Source organism: Oncorhynchus keta, chromosome 13 (assembly GCF_023373465.1).
Source record: "Oncorhynchus keta strain PuntledgeMale-10-30-2019 chromosome 13, Oket_V2, whole genome shotgun sequence".
Classification (NCBI taxonomy): Eukaryota; Metazoa; Chordata; class Actinopteri; order Salmoniformes; family Salmonidae; genus Oncorhynchus; species Oncorhynchus keta.
The window spans coordinates 32253338-32272868 of NC_068433.1; the positions used below are offsets into that span (position 1 = coordinate 32253338).

At 43.5% G+C, this 19531-nt stretch overlaps 1 protein-coding gene across 3 annotated transcripts in view; it reads right to left on the reverse strand.

Annotated features, from left to right (window-relative positions):
- col4a6 (collagen, type IV, alpha 6) overlaps window positions 1–19531 on the reverse strand; it is a 176606-nt gene that overhangs the window by 9821 nt on the left and 147254 nt on the right. For all 3 annotated transcript variants that reach the window (XM_052460008.1, XM_052460007.1, XM_035783951.2), the window contains exons 21-36: window positions 17367–17524; window positions 16927–17109; window positions 16579–16765; window positions 13045–13116; window positions 12825–12932; window positions 12056–12274; window positions 11598–11759; window positions 7399–7569; window positions 6966–7109; window positions 6639–6761; window positions 6020–6201; window positions 5856–5919; window positions 5413–5595; window positions 5122–5229; window positions 4738–4929; window positions 1099–1215 (exon numbers count right to left, since the gene is read on the reverse strand). In XM_052460008.1, the coding sequence (XP_052315968.1) occupies window positions 1099–1215; window positions 4738–4929; window positions 5122–5229; window positions 5413–5595; window positions 5856–5919; window positions 6020–6201; window positions 6639–6761; window positions 6966–7109; window positions 7399–7569; window positions 11598–11759; window positions 12056–12274; window positions 12825–12932; window positions 13045–13116; window positions 16579–16765; window positions 16927–17109; window positions 17367–17524 (2373 nt within the window). The remainder of the gene's footprint in view (window positions 1–1098; window positions 1216–4737; window positions 4930–5121; window positions 5230–5412; window positions 5596–5855; window positions 5920–6019; window positions 6202–6638; window positions 6762–6965; window positions 7110–7398; window positions 7570–11597; window positions 11760–12055; window positions 12275–12824; window positions 12933–13044; window positions 13117–16578; window positions 16766–16926; window positions 17110–17366; window positions 17525–19531) is intronic.

Genomic DNA, 19531 nt, shown 5'->3' on the forward strand with positions numbered 1-19531 from the left:
CATGATGCCATCTATTTTATGAAGTGCACCAGTACCTCCTGCAGCAAAGCACCCCCACAACATGGTGCTGCCACCCCCGTGCTTCATGGTTGGGAAGGTATTCGTTGGCGTGCAAGCCTCCCCCTTTTTCCTCCAAACATAACAATTGTCATTATGGCCAAACAGTTCTATTTTTGTTTCATCAGACCAGAGAACATTGCTCCAAAAAGTATGATCTTTGTCCCCATGTGCAGTTGCAAACCGTAATCTGGCTTTTTTATGGCGGTTTCGGAGCAGTGGCTTCTTCCTTGCTGAGCGGCCTTTCAGGTTACGTCGATATAGGACTCGTTTTACTGTGGATATAGATACTTTTGTACCTGTTTCCTTCAGCATCTTCACAAGGTCCTTTGCTGTTGTTCTGGGATTGATTTGCACTTTTCGCACCAAAGTACGCTCATCTCTAGGAGACAGAACCCGTCTCCTTCCTGAGCGGTATGACGGCTGCGTGGTCCCATGGTGTTTATACTTGAGTACTATTGTTTGTACAGATGAACGTGGTACCTTCAGGCATTTGGAAATTGCTCCCAAGGATGAACCAGACTTGTGGTCTACAATCTTTTGTTTCTGAGTTCTTAATTGATTTCTTTTGATTTTCTCACGATGTCAAGCAAAGAGGCACTGAGTTTGAAGGTAGGCCTTGAAATACATCCACCGGTACACCTCCAATTGACTCAAACGATGTCACTTATCAGAAGCTTCTAAAGCCATGACATAATATTCTGGAATTTTCCTAGCTGTTAAAGGCACAGTCAACTTAGTGTATGTAAACGTCTGACCCACTGGAATTGTGATACAGTGAATTATAAGTGAAATAATTTGTCTGTAAACGATTGTTGGAAAATTGACTTGTGTCATGCACACAGTAGATGTCCTAACCGACTTGCCAAAGTAATAGTTTGTTAACAAGAAATTTGTGGAGTGGTTGAAAAACAAGTTTTAACGACTCCAACCTAAGTGTATGTAAACTTCCGACTTCAACTGTATGTACAAAATAACTTAAAAATATAAGTTACAATCAATCAATAGTTTTGTAAAAGGCCAAATTAAGGGTTAACTTACCTTCCTCTCCATCAATTCCTGGCAGGCCAGGGTCTCCCAGTGGTCCAGGGATATTAGAAATTATAGTCTCCCCGCGAAGACCAGGCAGTCCTGGGAAGCCCGTCACACCAGGACCCCCTGACATCCAGACAATAGTTGGGGTCAGCATCAACGCACACACACACACACACACACACACACACACACACACACACACACACACACACACACACACACACACACACACACACACACACACACACACACACACACACACACACACACACGCTACCCTAGGTGCCTCACTGTTTCTGCTTTCGAAACGGACTCTGGTCAAAAGAAGTGCACTATTACAGGAAATTTCAGGGAATTGTAAACTATCACCTTCATGCACTTAAGGAAATCATGGATGGCGGAGGCTCAATCAAGCTAGTCATCTTGACTACTTTCTTATGTTATTCTCGCTGCCACCAAAAGTTAAAGAGTGTTGATGGGGACAGAATGTGGTCGGACCATCAGATACAGTAATTGGTATACACGTTACTCTTACATAATTTCTGAAAGGTCGAGGATATTGGACATTTTATCAGAGCCTTTATAACTGACTTTGTCCTACATAACATAGGTACAGCAGATATCACCTTATTGTATTGGACATTTTTAAATGTGTCTTCAGAGGCCACGCAATTCAATACTCATCTTTAAAACAAAAACAATTTTGGTGAAAATAAATAATAATTTACAGAAACCTGTTACACACTAACTGAAGTTAATTGTAAATACTTTTTTCTGTTAATATGGTAAACTTCACAGCTGTACAGAAAGACTCATGTGAATGCCAAATTACAGAGGAGAAAATTCTTGATACAATTAAAGCCTTTAAGTCTGGGAAAACGCCATGGCTGGATGACATACCAGTTAAGGTATGCCAAACCTTTTACGATGTACGCAGAGGTCCGTTATTAGCATGTTTTAACCACTCCTATAAAAATGGTAGACTCTCAGATACATAGCAAGAACCCAGGTGGTAAATATAAAGATCCAGTCCACCTCAAAAAATGGAGACCCCTTACACTTCAGTGTTGCGATGCCAAAATCCTAGCAAAATGCATAGAAATAAAAAGGTATTGTCGGACATTATTCATCCTAATCAGACAGGTTTTTTTAAATGGACAATACATTGGAGATAATATAAGACAAGTACTGGAAACAATACGACACTATGAAAAATCTGGGAAACCAGGCCTGGTATTCATAGCTGACGTTGAAAAGGCCGTAGATAAACCACAACTGTAATTTATATTTAAATGCCTGGACAATTTTACTTTACGAGAAACTCTTATACAATGGGTTAAAGTTATGTATAGTAACCTCACATGTAAAATGGTAAATAATAGCTACTTCTCAGAAAGTATTAATTGTCAAGAGGAATAAAACAAGGTTGTCCACTATCAGCATATTTATTTATTATGGCCATCGAAATGTTAGCTATGATTAAAATCAGATCCAACAATAATATCAAGGGGCGAGAAATCCAGGGCTTAAAAAACAAAGCTGTGAGAGGTTGGATCCCATAGCCTCATAGAGGATCTAGATCATTTCTTTAACCTCTCTGGATTAAAAACAAATTATGATATGTAAACCATATTACATATTGGATCGCAAAAAAATGCTACTTTTACATTACCGTGTAGTTTATCAATAAAATGGTCTGACGGCGAAGTGGACATACTCGGTATACATATCCCAAAATAAAGAAATTCTCTCACTACAATACATTTTAATAGACAGTTAGCCAAATTAGATGAGATCTTGCAAACATGGCAAGGACAACACCTGTTTATTTGTGGAAAAATCACCCTAATTTATTCTTTAGTCATACCCAGTTTATCTATTTACTTATGGCCCTGCCTACACCTAACGATTTGTTTTTAATTATATGAGCAAATGTTTTCCAATTTATTTGGAACGACAAGATTAAATTAAACTGCCTTTTTATATAATGAATATGAATTCGGAGGACTAAAATTATTAAATATTAAAGCATAGTACCTTTCACTAAAGGCATACAAAACTAGAATTCAATTAAAACTGTTTCTCTAGCAGATTAGTAAGTATTGCTCACCCCATGTTCAAGAATGCCTGTTTCCCTTCATTCAGATTACAACCTCTCGCTTTTGGTTATTTGAAAATGAAATCATCTCCAAAATATTGCTACTTTTAAAACAAGCCAAAGAAAGCTGGTTGCAATTTCAGTTGAATAAACCACAAAAGACATAACAAATATTGAGCTCAAATATACTAATTGATAAAAAAAACATATATAATCTTTGTAATCTATATCATAAATAGGACTGGTGGAGTTATGTCACACAAACATATCTGGACATTTCTGCTCTATCCGAAATTACATTCAACTGACAGCAGCATTACAGCAAAAAAATGTAGGAGTTATGTGGAAAGGGGAGAAGGTAAGGAACTTGTTGGCCCTGCATTAAAGACCAAAATAGTCTAAAGAAAATTGTGAAAGTATTTAAGTAAAAATACTTTAAAGTACTACTTAAGTCATTTTTTGGGGTATCTGTACTTTACTATTTACATTTTTGACTACTTTTACTTTTTTTTCACTACATTCATTATGAAAATATTGTACTTTGTACTCCATACATTTTCCTTGACACCCAAAAGTACTCTTTACATTTTGAATGCTTAGCATGACAGAAAAATAGTTCAATTCACAAACTTATCAACCGAACATCCCCGGTCATCCCCACTGCCTCTGATCTGGTGGACTGACTAAACCGACATGCTTTGTTTGTAAATTATGTCTAAATGTTGGAGTGTGCCCCTGGCTTTCCGTTAAAAAAAATAATTTAAAAAAAGAACCCTAACTTTTGATACTTAAGTATATTTTAAACCAAATAATTTTATACTTTTACTCAAGTAGAACTTAACTGGGTGACTTTTACTTCTATGGAGCAGCATTTTTTAAAATCAACATCGGTTTTTGGGCAGAAATGCCTTCTGGAACATACGAACTTTAACGTGCCGTAATAACAAACTTATATTCCATCCATAAATACGAATACAATGGTTAAATTACGAGCCTAGTTGGTTTAGCCATGGAAAAAGACAGGAACGTTCCCACTAGCCATGATTGGCTGAGATAATGTATGGGCTGGACATGCCGGGAGATGAGTTTGGATTGGTTTGCCATGTAGCGCGCTTCTGTCTATAACATGTGCTGTTCAGTATGTGTTGATAGTCCTTTCTACTGCGCCGTTTTTGGCAAAAGTCAAGGGGTCTGAATACTTTCCGAAGGCACTGTATATTATCTATGTCTGTGTGACCAACCAGTGTTCGAAACCCTGGTCTTCTGCACGCCACAAGACTGTGTCAGCCTGCTGAGCTAAAGCATAGGCATTAGCTCGGGGAGCTAACACAAGTCTATAGGCAGTGTTAGGGTTGGAGTCGGTCATCACGTTACTCATCAAGGTTACTCATCTAAGCTCATCTGTGCTTCTACCCCTGCATTGCTTGCTCTTTGGGCTTGTAAGCCAGCTATCTTTAAAGCACTTTGTGACTACTGGCGATATAAAACGTGTTATAAAATACATTTGATTGATTATTTGATTGACTGATTGATTGATCTTTCCTCACCTGACTCTCCTCTAGCTCCCTTCTCTCCGTTGTACCCAGGTCCACCTGGGATGGAGGAGCCCCTCTCTCCCTTCAGACCGGCTGCTCCAGGAGTGCCGGGACGACCCCCCTCACTATAACCTGGGGTTCCTGGTAGACCCTTGGGTCCGGCCAGTCCGTTGAGCCCATCAAGACCAGGAGATCCCGGCAGACCTTGAGAAAGAATACTATTATTGCATTATAATATCGCCTAAAATAAAATGGCATACTAAATTTATGTTAGAGCAAGCCATGTCAGTTTAAGATAAAGAACCATCTTCTCTCAGGCCAATGATGCTGTATTAGAAATGGTTATATGTGGCATGGAAAAGCTAGAGGAGACTATGGTTCAGTGTCTTATCAAACCTTTCTCTCCAGGTGTTCCAGGGAAGCCGGAGCGGCCAGGTGTCCCGTCTAGACCTCTTCCTCCTGGGTATCCGTTAAGACCCTTAGCACCGGTGAAACCAGGGGTACCTGAGAAGGGGAGACCCCCAAAAAACACACCAGGGAACATGTGTGAGCACAAATGAATGTAAAGAAAATATTCATAATGTTAAGGTTTCTTTCCCTCTTCTTTTCTATATCACTTCCTGTGACATGATTAACCTGTGTGACCTTTATGACATCACGTCCGGTGACTTTATCACCCCGACTCACCCATTTGTCCGGGTATTCCTTGATCTCCCGGTGCTCCCTTCTGTCCGTTGAACCCAGGGCCGCCTGCAAAACCGTTGTCCCCGGGGGCGCCTTTAGCACCTGGGTTGCCTGAGTAACCAGGGGTTCCGGCCTCACCTTTAGCTCCGGGACCTCCGGGGTAGCCGGACGAGTCACCTCTCTCACCTGAGAACCATACAATATACAGGTAAGAACTTAACCAATACAAAACCTTTACACTGAAAAGGTACAGGAAAGAATGGCAGAGATAAAACAGAATACAACAGGTAAGAGAATACAGTTAAGAGAATAGCACAGGGAAGAGACCAACAATGGTAAGAGAATACAGTTAAGAGAATAGCACAGGGAAGAGACCAACATAGGTACAGTAAGATGACATGAGGTTCACAGATAGGTATACAACAGGTGATGTGACAGCGACTCACCTTTGGCACCTGGCTGACCAAGGACTCCAGGGTTTCCAGGGAAACCAGGTTCGCCATCGTCACCCTACAGAACAATAATAATGTCAAACTCAGTATAACATTAACTGCCACTTCTGTCTACAACATCACTGTTAAACTCTTTGTATGGTGGTGTATGTGCCTACCCTAGGTCCAGGCATGCCAGGGAAGCCGATGATACCGGGAGATCCTTTAGGCCCTGGGTAGCCTGGCCCGGCTGGGCGTCCGGGGATACCAGGAAGTCCTTGTTCTCCTTTAGCCCTGTCAGCATAACCAGGCAGCCCGGGCAAACCCTGTCGACCTGGCAGCCCTGGGAAACCCTTGTCACCTGGGGACAGGGAGGCACAAAATGGAGGATGTAGGAGCTTGTTGGTGATAAGCATTTGATCCTTAATGGCGGCTGAAGGAGCTTGTTGGTGACACACGTTTAGCACAAAATGGCTGCTGCAGGAGCTTGATGGTGGCCAGGTTGAAGATATCCAGTTTAGGACAACGTAATAATTCCAAGAGGATGCTTTTGAAAATAAACAGATTCATAGGACTAGCACCGTTGCTAAATAGCATCTCTGGTCCGATTGTTTAGAAATCTTCCGCATTTACTCAAAGAGTGTTGGGATATTAGAACCCTCTTGTATTAACCTTTGTTATCTTCAGCCTAGGTTGGTGGCACACATTTTGTAACAAAATGGCAGATGTAAGACCTTGTGGGTGACACACATTTGGCACAAAACGGATGACAATGTTGATTTGTAGCCTACCACCTACCTCTAGGTCCAGGGAAACCGGGTAGACCGTTGGCCCCATTGTCGCCCATCTGTCCCTTCTCAATGTACTCTACTCTGACGGGCAGAGAGGGTGCGCCGGGTGGACCAGCGTTACCTCTGTCACCTGGAACACACACACATCGTTCAGTTTCTCTTTGAACCAAATAACACAGTTAGGGTTTGAACCAGCCGCAGAAAAACATTGGTGAAACTAAACCAAAAGAAAAGTACTGTGAGACTATTCATCATGTCATATTAAAATGATAATGTACTCCCTATCCACTCCCTTCCCATCATTCCCTCAGTTCTGTCATTCCCAATCCCGTACCTTTAGGTCCCGGCGCTCCGAAATCTCCGGGCAGACCGTCTCTTCCTGAGAATCCGGGAGCTCCTTTCCCTCCGGGACCTCCAGGTCTTCCAGGGTTACCTGGCATTCCGGGGAAACCCACCAGTCCGGGGTAACCGCTCTCGCCTGTGAACAGGAAAGGGGTCATGATTAGAAAATGGCCCGTGGATCTGACTAATATCCACTTTAGATCGACGTTTTCAAGACAAATAAACATCAATAGAGCAATAGTAGGTATGGGTCCAATTACTCTAGTCATCTCTCTAAAAATGCCAAGTGCCCGACGTGGCTCTGGTTAAAAATAGTGCACTGAACGGTGTCATTTGATATTTGCACTATTGTGAGTGTCCACCCTACCTTGGCTTGGAAGTTAGCTATGGAGGTGTCTATGTTTGGTTATCCACCACCACCTTACCCTTTCTTCCTGGTCCCCCAGGGATGCCGTCTCTTCCCCCGGGGCTCGGTGGTCCTGGAAGACCCCTGAGTCCTGGAGAGCCATCGCGTCCTGGTTCTCCTGGTTGTCCCTTCATCCCAGCTGGGCCTGGAAAGCCTGCATCACCTCTGGCTCCCTTCACACCGGGGTAGCCTGGGCGGGGAGGGAGAGGACAGCGAGTCAGGCATAACTCTTTCCTCTGAAAAACAATAGTGCATTAAAGTAAAATAATTGTTCAAATAGGGGAGGGAGAAAGTGCTGATTTATAAACATATGACATAAAAATAACAAAATTTACCATAACTTACCTTTATTGCACTGTTAAAAACTTACCTTATTGTCACATATGCTATAATCATATTCAGTATCTAAATTACATTATAAACTGGGTGATTAAGCCCTGAATGCTGATTGGTAGACAGCCGTTGTGTATCAGACCGCAGTTATGACAAAACATTTATTTTATAATAGCAACAAGGCACCTTGGGGGTTTGTGCTATATGGCCAATATAACACGGCTAATGGCTGTATCCGGGCTCTCCTCATTGTGTCGCACATAATAACAGCCTAAAGTATGTGGACACCTGCTCATCGAACATCTCATTCCGAAACAATGCCCAATAATATAGAGTTGGTCCTCCCTTTGCTGCTATAAAAGTCTCCACTCTTCTGGGAAGGCTTTCCACTCGATGTTGGAACATTGTTGCGGGGACATGCTTCCATTCAGCCACAAGAGCATTAGTGAGGTCAGACACTGATGTTGGGCAATTAGGCCTGGCTCGCATTTCTGTATGGATCTCGCTTTGTGCACGGGGGCCTTGTCATGCTGAAACAGGAAAGGGCCTTCCCCAAACTGTTGTCAAACATTTGGAAGCACAGAATTGTCTAGAATGTCATTGTATGCTGTAGTTGGCACTATGCATTGGGGTAGGTGGCATTCTCCAGGCAACCACCAAAACCATATTTGTCCGTCGGACTGCCACATGGTAAAGGGTGATTCCTCGCTCCAGAGAATGCATTGCCAATAGGTTTCCAATGGTCCAATTACACCACTCGCTTGGCATTGTGCATGGTGATCTTATGCTTGTGTGCGGCTGCTCGGCAATGGAAACCCATTTCATGAAGACCCAGATGAAAGTTTATTGTGCTGACGTTGCTTCCAGAGGCAGTTTGGAACTCTGTATTGAGTATTGCGACCGAGGACAGACGATTTGTACGAGCTACTCGCTTCAGCACTCAGCGGTCACATTCTGTGAGTTTATGTGGCCTACCACTTCGCGGCTGAGACGTTGTTGTTCCTAGACGTTTCCATTTCACAATAACAGCATTTACAGTTGGCCGGGGCAGCTCTATCAGGACAGACATTTTACGAACTAACTGGCTGGAAAGGTGGCATCCTATGTCGGTGCCACGTTGAAAGTCTCTGAGCTCTTCAGTAAGGCCAACCTACTGCCAATATTTGTCTATGGAGATTGCATGGCTGTGTGCTCAATATTATACACCTGTCAGCAACGGGTGTGGTTGAAATAGCCAAATCCACGAACTTAGGGGTGTCCACATACTTTTCTATACAGTACCAGTCCAAAGTTTGGACACCTATTCATTCAAGGGTTTTTCTTTATTTTTACTATTTTCTACATTGTAGAATAATAGTGAAGACATCAAAACGATGAAATAACACATATGGAATCATATAGTCACCAAAAAAGTTGAAAACAAATCCAAATATATTTTATATTTGAGATTCTTCAAAGTAGCCACCCTTTCTTTGCCTTGATGACAGCTGTGCACACTCTAGACATTCTCTCAACCAGCATCATGAGAAATACTTTTCCAACAGTCTTGAAGGAGTTCCCATATATGCTGAGCACTTGTTGACTGCTTCACTCTGCGGTCCAACTCATCCCAAACCATCTCAGTTGGGTTGAGATCGGGTGATTGTGGGTGATCCGGGTGAAAAAATAAACACCCTTTGCCTTGATGACAGCTTTTTGCACTCTTGGCATTTTCTCAACCAGCTGGAATGCATTTTCAGTTAACAGTTAACAGTGCCAAACTGTTGTGTTGTGAGGCAGGGGTGGTGTACAGACGATAGCCCTATTTGGTAGAAGAGCAAGTCCATATTATTCAAGAACAGCTCAAATAAGCAAAGACAAACGACAGTCCATCATTACTTCAAGACATGAAGGTCAGTCAATACGGACAATTTCAAGAACTTTGAGTCTCTTCAAGTGCAGTCGCAAAAAATCATCAAGCGCTATGATGGAACTGGCTTTCATGAGGACATCCACAGGAATGGAAGACCCAGAGTTACCTCTGCTGCAGACCACAGCATTCTGCAGCGATATGCCATCCCATCTGGTTTGTGCTTAGTAGGACTATCATTTGTTTTTCAACAGGACAATGACCCAACACACCTCCAGGCTGTGTAAGGGCTATTTGACCAATAAGGAGAGTGATGGAGTGCTGCATCAGATGACCTGGCCTCCACAATCACCCGACCTCAATCAAATTGAGATGGTTTGGGATTTGTTGAACCGCAGAGTGAAGGAAAAGCAGCGAACAAGTGCTCAGCACTCTCTCAACCAGGTGAAGCTGGTTGAGAGAATGCCAAGAGTGTGCAAAGCTGTCATCAAGGCAAAGGGTGGCTATTTGAAGAAAGTCAAATATAAAATATGTTTTGATTTGTTTAACACTTGTTTGGTTACTACATGATTCCATATGTGCTATTTCATAGTTTTGATGTCTTCACTATTATTCTAAAATGTAGAAAATAGTAAAAAATAAAGAAAATCATTGAATGAGTGTGTCCAAACCTTTGACTGGTACTGTATACAGTGTATTTTGGCCATATACAACACCCCCTCGGGCTTTATTGCTTAATTACTGTAGTTCAGAATGCAAACAAGTCACGCGAACAAGAATGTAAATTACATGTTCAGTTACACTGTTTCAGGACATAGTTTAAGCTGCAATTGCACTTAAATTGAGAGAAATATATGAGATTGATAAATGTAAATGATTCCTGCTGGTTTACATAGTTACAGGTTACATTCAAATCTCTTATCAAGGGATGAAAAATGATCATGCCAATATTCATGATAAAATATACTGTACACTCAAGTGCAATTCCAGAGTACAATTAGATAGCTCAACCAGATGACAAATACCCTTTTGGAAGCCTTCTATGGTTTCTGTCTTCTATATGTTTCTAGAACAGGCTAAGGGTTCACACAAGCCTATCAATGTTACAGCGACACACACAATTGCTGCTATGTTTAGTTAGGGTTGCAAAATTCTGGTAAAATTTCCAGATTTCCAGAAATCCTTGTTGGAAGATCCATGGAATAGGGGGAATACGAAGGAAATCTGGGAATCTTCTAACCAGGATTTTTGGAAAACCTGAGAATTTTGGGAAAGGTTCCGGAAATTGTCATCCCTAGGTTTAGTAGAGATCCAACGTGAAGATTGCACCTAGAAGATTAGTGCTACCTGAAAAAATACTATGAAGTTCAACAACTGTCCATCTCTTTCTTTGGACTCAAATGCTTAAGGTCTAGAACAGTTCTTAGTTCTAGAAGCCAGTTGTTCTAAAATGGGTATTCCAAATCGCATGGAGCAGTTAGAGGTGGTAAGATGGGCGGAGGAGGCAAGGGTTAGAGCGACTGGTCTAAGACGGAGCGGGGTGGGGGGGGATGAAGGGACGCAGGGAAGGGAGTAGCTCACCTTGACAGCCTAGGGAGAGACCCATCACCAAGAAGAGAGGGATGGAGTGATGATAATGACGGATGTAGGTGATAGGGACGGTGCAGGAAGAGAGGAGGAAGGGGGAGAAAGGACGAGGAGATGGAAAAGAAAGAGAGAGGTGAGAGGAAACGCTTTTGGGGATGGAGATCACAAACGGGCAACCAGTGGAGACGGACTGAAGGATCAAACAACAATAGAGAGAACATGTCAATAAAGGAGAGGAGTGGTGCGGAGCATTCACAATCAACACACAGGCATATGGAGGAAAGAGTCTCTGTCTGTTGGCGCTGTGGGCTAAAACGAAAGGCGCCGACGACTAGGAGATGCCTGGGGATCTGGAATCAATTGATTCAATGGATTAATGACAACATTCCCAAACATATCCAAGATTCCGGAAATCCTACGACATTCCCCTTGTTTTTCCCGATTCTCACCTGGAGGTCCGGTTAATCCTCTGCTTCCGGCTGGTCCGGCAGGACCGGGAAATCCACCCGGTCTGCCCTCTCCGGGAAGTCCAGGAAGACCTGGAGTTCCGGGGTAGCCTTCGGTACCACGCTCACCCTTAGCGCCGGGAACACCGGACCGCCCGTCAAAACCTGGGAGAATACAGGGCACAGGGTAAAATACAGCAGGACACACAGGAACATACAGTACAGATACACAGAGCCACATAGAAACATACATCCCCGCTCAATAAAAGCATCCATGTGGGCATTATAAAGGCCTTATGAGGGCTTCATGGAACCTTTGAAGTTGTAGGTAGCTCAGTGTTCCCCATTTTCATATCGAGACGGAGAGAAAGTTTGATCAATAGATAGATACATAGCTTACTTTACTGATCCCCAAAGGGTAATTGATCAGATTATCAGTTCATTATCATGCTGAGACCCACCTGGTCCTCCAGGTGGTCCCGATGCTCCTCGCTCTCCCTTGTCTCCTGGTCCTCCGGGAAACCCAGGTGATCCAGGGAGACCTGTTGAGGCCCCCAGAACCTCCCCCGGCTGCCCCTTTTCCCCCGGCCTCCCCAGGAACCCGTTTTTCCCTGGGGCCCCTGGACGGCCCTCGCCTGGGATACCTGGGACGCCCGCATCTCCTCTGGGGCCAGGGAAACCTGGGGGAGGGGGATAAATTCAATAAATCATTATTTTCACTATTACTGTATGTACAGTATGCCATTTAGCAGACACTAAAGGTCATTTGTGTGGGCAGCAAACAAATGAGTGAGTAGAAGTAATTGAAAAATTCAGTCAACTTCATTCAGTAAATATTTATGGTCACTAATTGGCAGCAATGGACCACAGATGTCAGTGGTCACTAGAACAGTCAAGGCTAATTAACATGGTGGTCCTTCTGTAGCTCAGTTGGTAGAGCATGGCGCTTGTAACGCCAGGGTAGTGGGTTCGATTCCCGGGACCACCCATACGTAGAATGTATGCACACATACATGTATGCACATGGATAAAAGCGTCTGCTAAATGGCATATATATATATGAGCTCATGGGAACAAGAACATTAGACTATAAAGTCATATCTTATAAATATTATCAACAATGGACGATAGATATCAAGTTTAATCAGATTAGTGGTCACTAGATGGTCATGCTTGAAGAGTGGAGATATTGTTGAAGCTAACGAGTATGACATGAGCTGTGTTAGTCACCTTGTGGTCCAGGCTGACCTCCGAAGCCAGGGTCTCCCCTCTCTCCCTTCCCTCCATCAAAGCCGGGCCGACCGGGACCCCCTGGGAAACCTGGCTCGCCCTTGGGACCTACACACACACACACACACACACACACACACACACACACACAACTTCCGTGTAAAAGAAAACAACCCACGAAACAGGAAGTGTTGCCATGGTGATGATGTCTATATGTTACCTGTTCTTCCAGGTATTCCTGGGTAGCCGGGTTCTCCGTCCTCGCCAGGTAGACGACAAGGGACCGTCAACCCTAGTAACAGCCAGTCAGATCAAGGTTAGCACGCACGCACGCACGCACACACATACACACACACACAGGGCTGGAGTAAAGCCCTCTATTCCTCAGTCAAACTGATACAATGCCATTATAATATTAAAGTACACACAGTCTAGCTTATACATACATACTGGCCATCACTGTAGCAGATTATTATTATTTGTATGCTTGTTTATGGATATGCATTTATGTGATTACGACTACGTTCGATTATGGTGAGGATTTTAATGTCAATCTGTTGATTAAAAGTAGTTAGTAAATGATTAAGACAATATTATAGGTATGGACAGTAAAAAGTGATCCACAGCTAGTAAGTACATTTATTTTATTTTGGTATTATTTCAATTTAAAAAACTACACTAATGTAAGTCTCATTGGCTACCCTCCCATCACCCTCCCCCCTCCCTATTGGTTAAGCACTTAGCAGAGGCGGAGCTTAACACATGCACCAGGGTTCAGCAGCTCTGATTGGAGGAAAAGGAGTGAAGTAATGCACTGCTACATGCCAATGGCCACCGAAAGCTCCCAACCATTTTCTGACAGAGGAAGAGAGTTGTACTGTAGCTCGGAACTTAGCTCTGGTCCAGGGCGATACACGCGGCTTGCTGTTGCTGAGCCAGCCAGCCTCACGTTATGCCCTGGACCAGAGCTACTCGGAACTCAAACCCGGGAAGAATGTTCCTCATCAAGTGTCAATCATCAACTGATTCAAGCCCAATGGAATCCCAATCATACGGGGAAACAAGGAGCCTCCATTGGTGACAGCATGAACAAATGATTGACATGTTGAGTAAATTCCAATTCTGTCCATTGAAGAGTTCAGTTGCTCCTTTCTCTACCATTACATGCTCTGAATGAGCACATGGGGTGTTCCATCCAACCAATAGCCACAGAATTATCTAGTATCTCCTGAGCCACAGGTACACAGTACGTGGACAACCGTCTGCCATCCATTTTGGCACCAAAACGTTCCATAACAATGACATAAAAATGGAATCCTATTGACTTGGAACTCCCGGTGCCGAAATGGCTGCCATTGGAACTCTGAATCTGAAACAGAGCTGGCCTTAAAGACTATATCTATGGCTCTGGGGTTCTTTGTCAAGGGCCGTTCTCTTTAACTTCTCACCTCCCTCTGCGTCATTAACCCCCTCCTGCCCACAGCTGTCACCTGGTCAGACAAACATGCACAGGGTCAGAGTGATGGAAGGATGGAGATGCAGGGATGAATGGAGAGAGAGAGAGAGAGAGAGAGAGAGAGAGAGAGAGAAAAATATAAAGTGTGAGTCAGAGAGAGAGAGTGGAAGAGAGAGGAAAGAGAGGGAGAGTGGAAGAGAGATATGTAGAGAGAGAGGGAGAGTGGAAGAGAGGGAGTGGAAGAGAGAGTGGAAGAGAGAGAGAGAGATGTACTAGTGGAAGAGAGAGGGAGAGAGAGAGCGAGAGAGGAAGAAAGAGGAAGAGAGAGAGGAAAGAGAGGGAGAGTGGAAGAGAGATAGGCAGAGAGAGAGGGAGAGTGGAAGAGAGAGTGGAAGAGAGATAGGCAGAGAGAGAGGGAGAGTGGAAGAGAGAGAGTGGAAGAGAGAGTGGAAGAGAGAGAGAGAGATGTACTAGTGGAAGAGAGAGGGAGAGAGAGAGCGAGAGAGGAAGAAAGAGGAAGAGAGAGAGGAAGAGAGGAAGAGAGAGTAAGATTAGAGAGAGCGTGAGGATGAGAGAGAGCGCGGGGGGGGTACAGGGAGGACAGGACGGCAGAGGACAAGCCAATCAAGGTCATTCAGGTAATTTGCATACAGTCACGCAAATCAATGCATAAGCCAGTTAAAAATCATTCAAACAAACAAACAGCAAATCAGAGGTCAGAGATTAAGCATTCAGTTCAGGCATAAGCAAAGTAAAAATCATTCCGAGATGGTTGGTCAAGGTTATTCTCTTTCAGAAGAGGAGAAAGAGAGGGAGAGAATAGCAAATATGAACAAAATGCTAAAGATCTCTTAATAGCTTAGTCGGCAAAACCAAAAGTCACATCATGTGTTTTGCCCTCTTTCGTTATGCAACCTTTCCTCATTCTCTCTCTCTTCAAAAAAGAACAACGTATCGTATTAAAAAAGATCATTGAATCCGTCTCAGCATTAGCATTATTGTATCAGAAAACATAGGCAACAGTCACACGCACGTTCATTCGTATGAGTGGCAAAATGCTGTTGGGTTTTGTGTCATTCAATCTCAGAGAAGACGTAGCTAGCTAGCCTCATGTCTATTGCAATTAAAACATTTTCCATGACAAGTAAAGGTGTCCATCTTAGGACAGCCTCAGTGTCATCAGGAGTTGTCAGTCTCCTGTATACTTACTCTAAATTATCATTACGTTAACATTCATGAACTTGTATTCATTCTTTTTAAAACATCCATTTCTTTCTCCTCTGAGATTGAAAAATCACAGTTCAGTAGTAGCCGTTATTGCGCAATCACAGCAAAGGAATTATTGTTTGTCTGTGTGAATTGATAAAGCAGCTATACTCCTACACAAAAAAGTGCTTCTGCCCCCATAGCTTAACCCTTTGAAGAACCCTTTTTGGTTCCACGTAGGACCCTTTTCACAGAGGGTTCTACATGGAACCCAAAAGGGTTCTATGTGGAACCAAAAAGGGTTCTCCCAGGAACAAAAAAAAGAGTTCTGGTACGGGGACAGCCGAAGAACCCTTTTGGAACCCTTTTTTTCTAACAGTGTACTGTAGCTAAAGGCTGAGGTAGGTTGGCTAGAGAAGATATAAGCGATTAATGATGGGCCTTTAATTGACCAATCAACTGCCTGCAAGGGAATGAATGACGAGAGGAAAACCTTGAAGACATAGCAAGCTGCATTGGCTGCTTTAGCAACAACCTTACTACTGCTCTTGTATGCCCCAATTGTACGTATTTTCTTTGGTGTGTCTGTAGCTACTGAAGGGCTGTGGTACTTAGGATGCATTTAGACGAGCAGCCCAATTCTGATATTTTGACCAATCACATCGGATCTTTCCACGTCAAAATCTTTTTCAGACCTGATCTGATTAGTTAAGATCAGAATTGGGCTCCCTGTGTCTAAACGCAGCCTTAGTTACTGAAATTATTTGTGTTGTTCGCACAATGGGCAGCAAGTGGGATTCTCAAAGTTGTTCTTTTAGACAGTTTGCTTGCTCTACGTGTAGTCCTCCTGTGGAGAGGCCAGGATACACACTTTATTCTCTCTCTCTCTCTCTCTCTCTCTCTCTCTCTCTCTCTCTCTCTCTCTCTCTCTCTCTCTCTCTCTCTCTCTCTCTCTCTCTCTCTCTCTCTCTCTCTCTCTCTCTCTCTCTCTCTCTCTCTCTCTCTCTCTCTCTCTCTCTCTCTCTCTCTCTCTCTCTCTCTCTCTCTCTCTCTCTCTCTCTCTCTCTGGCCTCCTTGTTGGGTGGCACATACCTGGCGGGCCAGGTAAACCAGGTTGCCCTGGTAACCCGGTGAAGCCTGGGTCGCCTGGCAACCCGCGGGTACCAATGGTACCCTGGTAGCCAATCCCATTCTCTCCTGGTTCACCCACACGACCTTTGGCCCCCGAGAACCCTGGGAAACCTCTCTCTCCGACAGTTCCGTAGCCATCGACATCAGCCTGGGAGAGGAACAGTTCTATTACAATACACATGACATGGCGTGTGTGGGTGTGTATCTATAAAGGTGTATAAATGTGTGTGCCTGGGTACAGTACGTGCGCGCATGTATCTGTGTGTGTATCTATTTGTGTGTGTACATGTGTGTGTACATGTGACTCACAGGAGGCCCAGGCTGTCCAGGGAACCCAGGCAGTCCATCTCTCCCGGGTCGGCCCATGTCTCCAGGGGGGCCCTGAGGACCCAGGGCCCCCAGTTCACCCTTGATCCCCCGGCTGAACGACGGGTAGAAGGAGGCCCCCTTCTCTCCTTTACGCCCAAAGAAACCCCTCTCACCCGCACGACCCTGAGGGGAGATGAAGAAGAGTTGTTACCATCACATTCTGTAGTTTGTCGTCATACCTCCGATTTGTGACGCAGACCTAGTAATGCATGTACACTTTTAATATTTGATATTTGTACATTGAAACAAGGAATGAGTAAACATAAACGGCTTCATTTTTAGAGTAAACGTACGTTTTAGCAGCATTATACTTTTACATATTTGGAGAAAATGTCCCAAAACACAAGTAAGCTTCAAACAGTCAAATCCTGATCACTTACAGGTGTTCCTGGTTGTCCTCCGAAACCGGATATGCCAGGGTCTCCGCTCTCGCCTTTACGTCCGAACCCCCCAGGTCTTCCATCAGACCCAGGAGCACCCGGTGGCCCCACCCCACCCGAGGTTCCTTCTCCCAGGCAGTTACAGTCACCCAGCTCCCCTGGACCACAGAGGAAGATGGAAGTAAGGTAAGGAGACAGATTAAGATACATTAAAGCTTTACTGTCCCAAAATTGGGCAATTTGATTTGCAGCTGTATAATAACCCAACACACGTGAGAGGTGTTGGGAAAGAACTGGGTACGGGAGTTATAGTGTAAAATGAATGTACAGATGTACGATGTGTTTTTTAATTTGATTTGATTGAACTTTGAATTATTCAGGAGAGCCCAATTGAGACCAGGGTCTCATTCACAACGGAGCCATGAAAACAAACAACCCACAAATGATAATTCAATTCATCAATAAAGCAGCACAAATAAACTACATGATTACCTCAGATACACACTACATCTCAACAGCACAAATAAACTACAGGATTACCTCAGATACACACTACATCTCAACAGCACAAATAAACTACAGGATTACCTCAGATACACACTACATCTCAACAACACAAATAAACTACATTATTACCTCAGATGCACACTACATCTCAACAACACAAATAAACTACATGATTACCTCAGATACACACTACATCTCAACAGCACAAATAAACTACAGGATTACCTCAGATACACACTACATCTCAACAGCACAAATAAACTACAGGATTACCTCAGATACACACTACATCTCAACAGCACAAATAAACTACAGGATTACCTCAGATACACACTACATCTCAACAACACAAATAAACTACAGGATTACCTCAGATACACACTACATCTCAACAGCACAAATAAACTACAGGATTACCTCAGATACACACTACATCTCAACAGCACAAATAAACGACAGGATTACCTCAGATACACACTACATCTCAACAGCACAAATAAACTACAGGATTACCTCAGATACACACTACATCTCAACAGCACAAATAAACTACAGGATTACCTCAGATACACACTACATCTCAACAACACAAATAAACTACAGGATTACCTCAGATACACACTACATCTCAACAACACAAATAAACTACAGGATTACCGCAGATACACACTACATCTCAACAGCACAAATAAACTACAGGATTACCTCAGATACACACTACATCTCAACAACACAAATAAACCACCACAATCATCCAAAACACCTGCACGCCTCAGTGAATTCAGCCCTCATTCAGCCCTCACCAACTACCCTATTGGCACCAGGGACTCCAGATTTAATGACGTTTGTAAATTATTTCAAAACATGCAGAGACACAGGGACCTCAAGATTTATCCAACCCTGTGAGCGGATTTGGTGCCCCATATTTTTGTTGTTGTTACTTTAACAGAGAATTGAGACATGTTGGAAGTTAATGTAGAAGAGCTGAGTAGACAAAAAGGGAGAAGTGAAGTGATGTACAGGAATTAAGAACGGTTCAGCCAACCTTCTGATAAAGGAGGCAGGGATGAATATTAAACCTGTCACCTGTGATAAAGTGAAGTGCGTTATGGTACAGTGCATCTTGGGGTTTTAGAATAGTCGCTGCTACATTCTAGTGAATGGTGTCATCATAATCAAAACCTGTCAGGAAGGTTGCCTGTACAACTTGTTTCCTGCGGTTTAGGGAGAGGCATGATCTATTTATTTGATTGATCATTTTTTTTACCCCCCCAAAAATGTTGTGATATTTTTTTGGGTGGGCGGAGGGGTACATTATCCATTTCAAATTCTAAGGTTATAGAACTTGTACCTGTAGTCTGCCATTCAGTATATATTTATTTATTTCAAGAAATACATAGAGTTTAATATAAATAATACATTCAGTATAAACAGGAAGCGAAAACTGGGCCTCCACACCCAACCTCCCATCCCATTCTCTCAACCTCACCCAGCTAACATGTCTCCATCCAAACCCCCACACCCCACTCCCGGAAACCATGTTTCACACCCCTTCCCCCCTCCCCGCACACTCCCACATCCCCTCCCAGCGACCAGAGAAAACACTCCCCACACTACCCCCTTCCAAGTGGGCCTGAAAGCAAATAAAGTAAAATCAG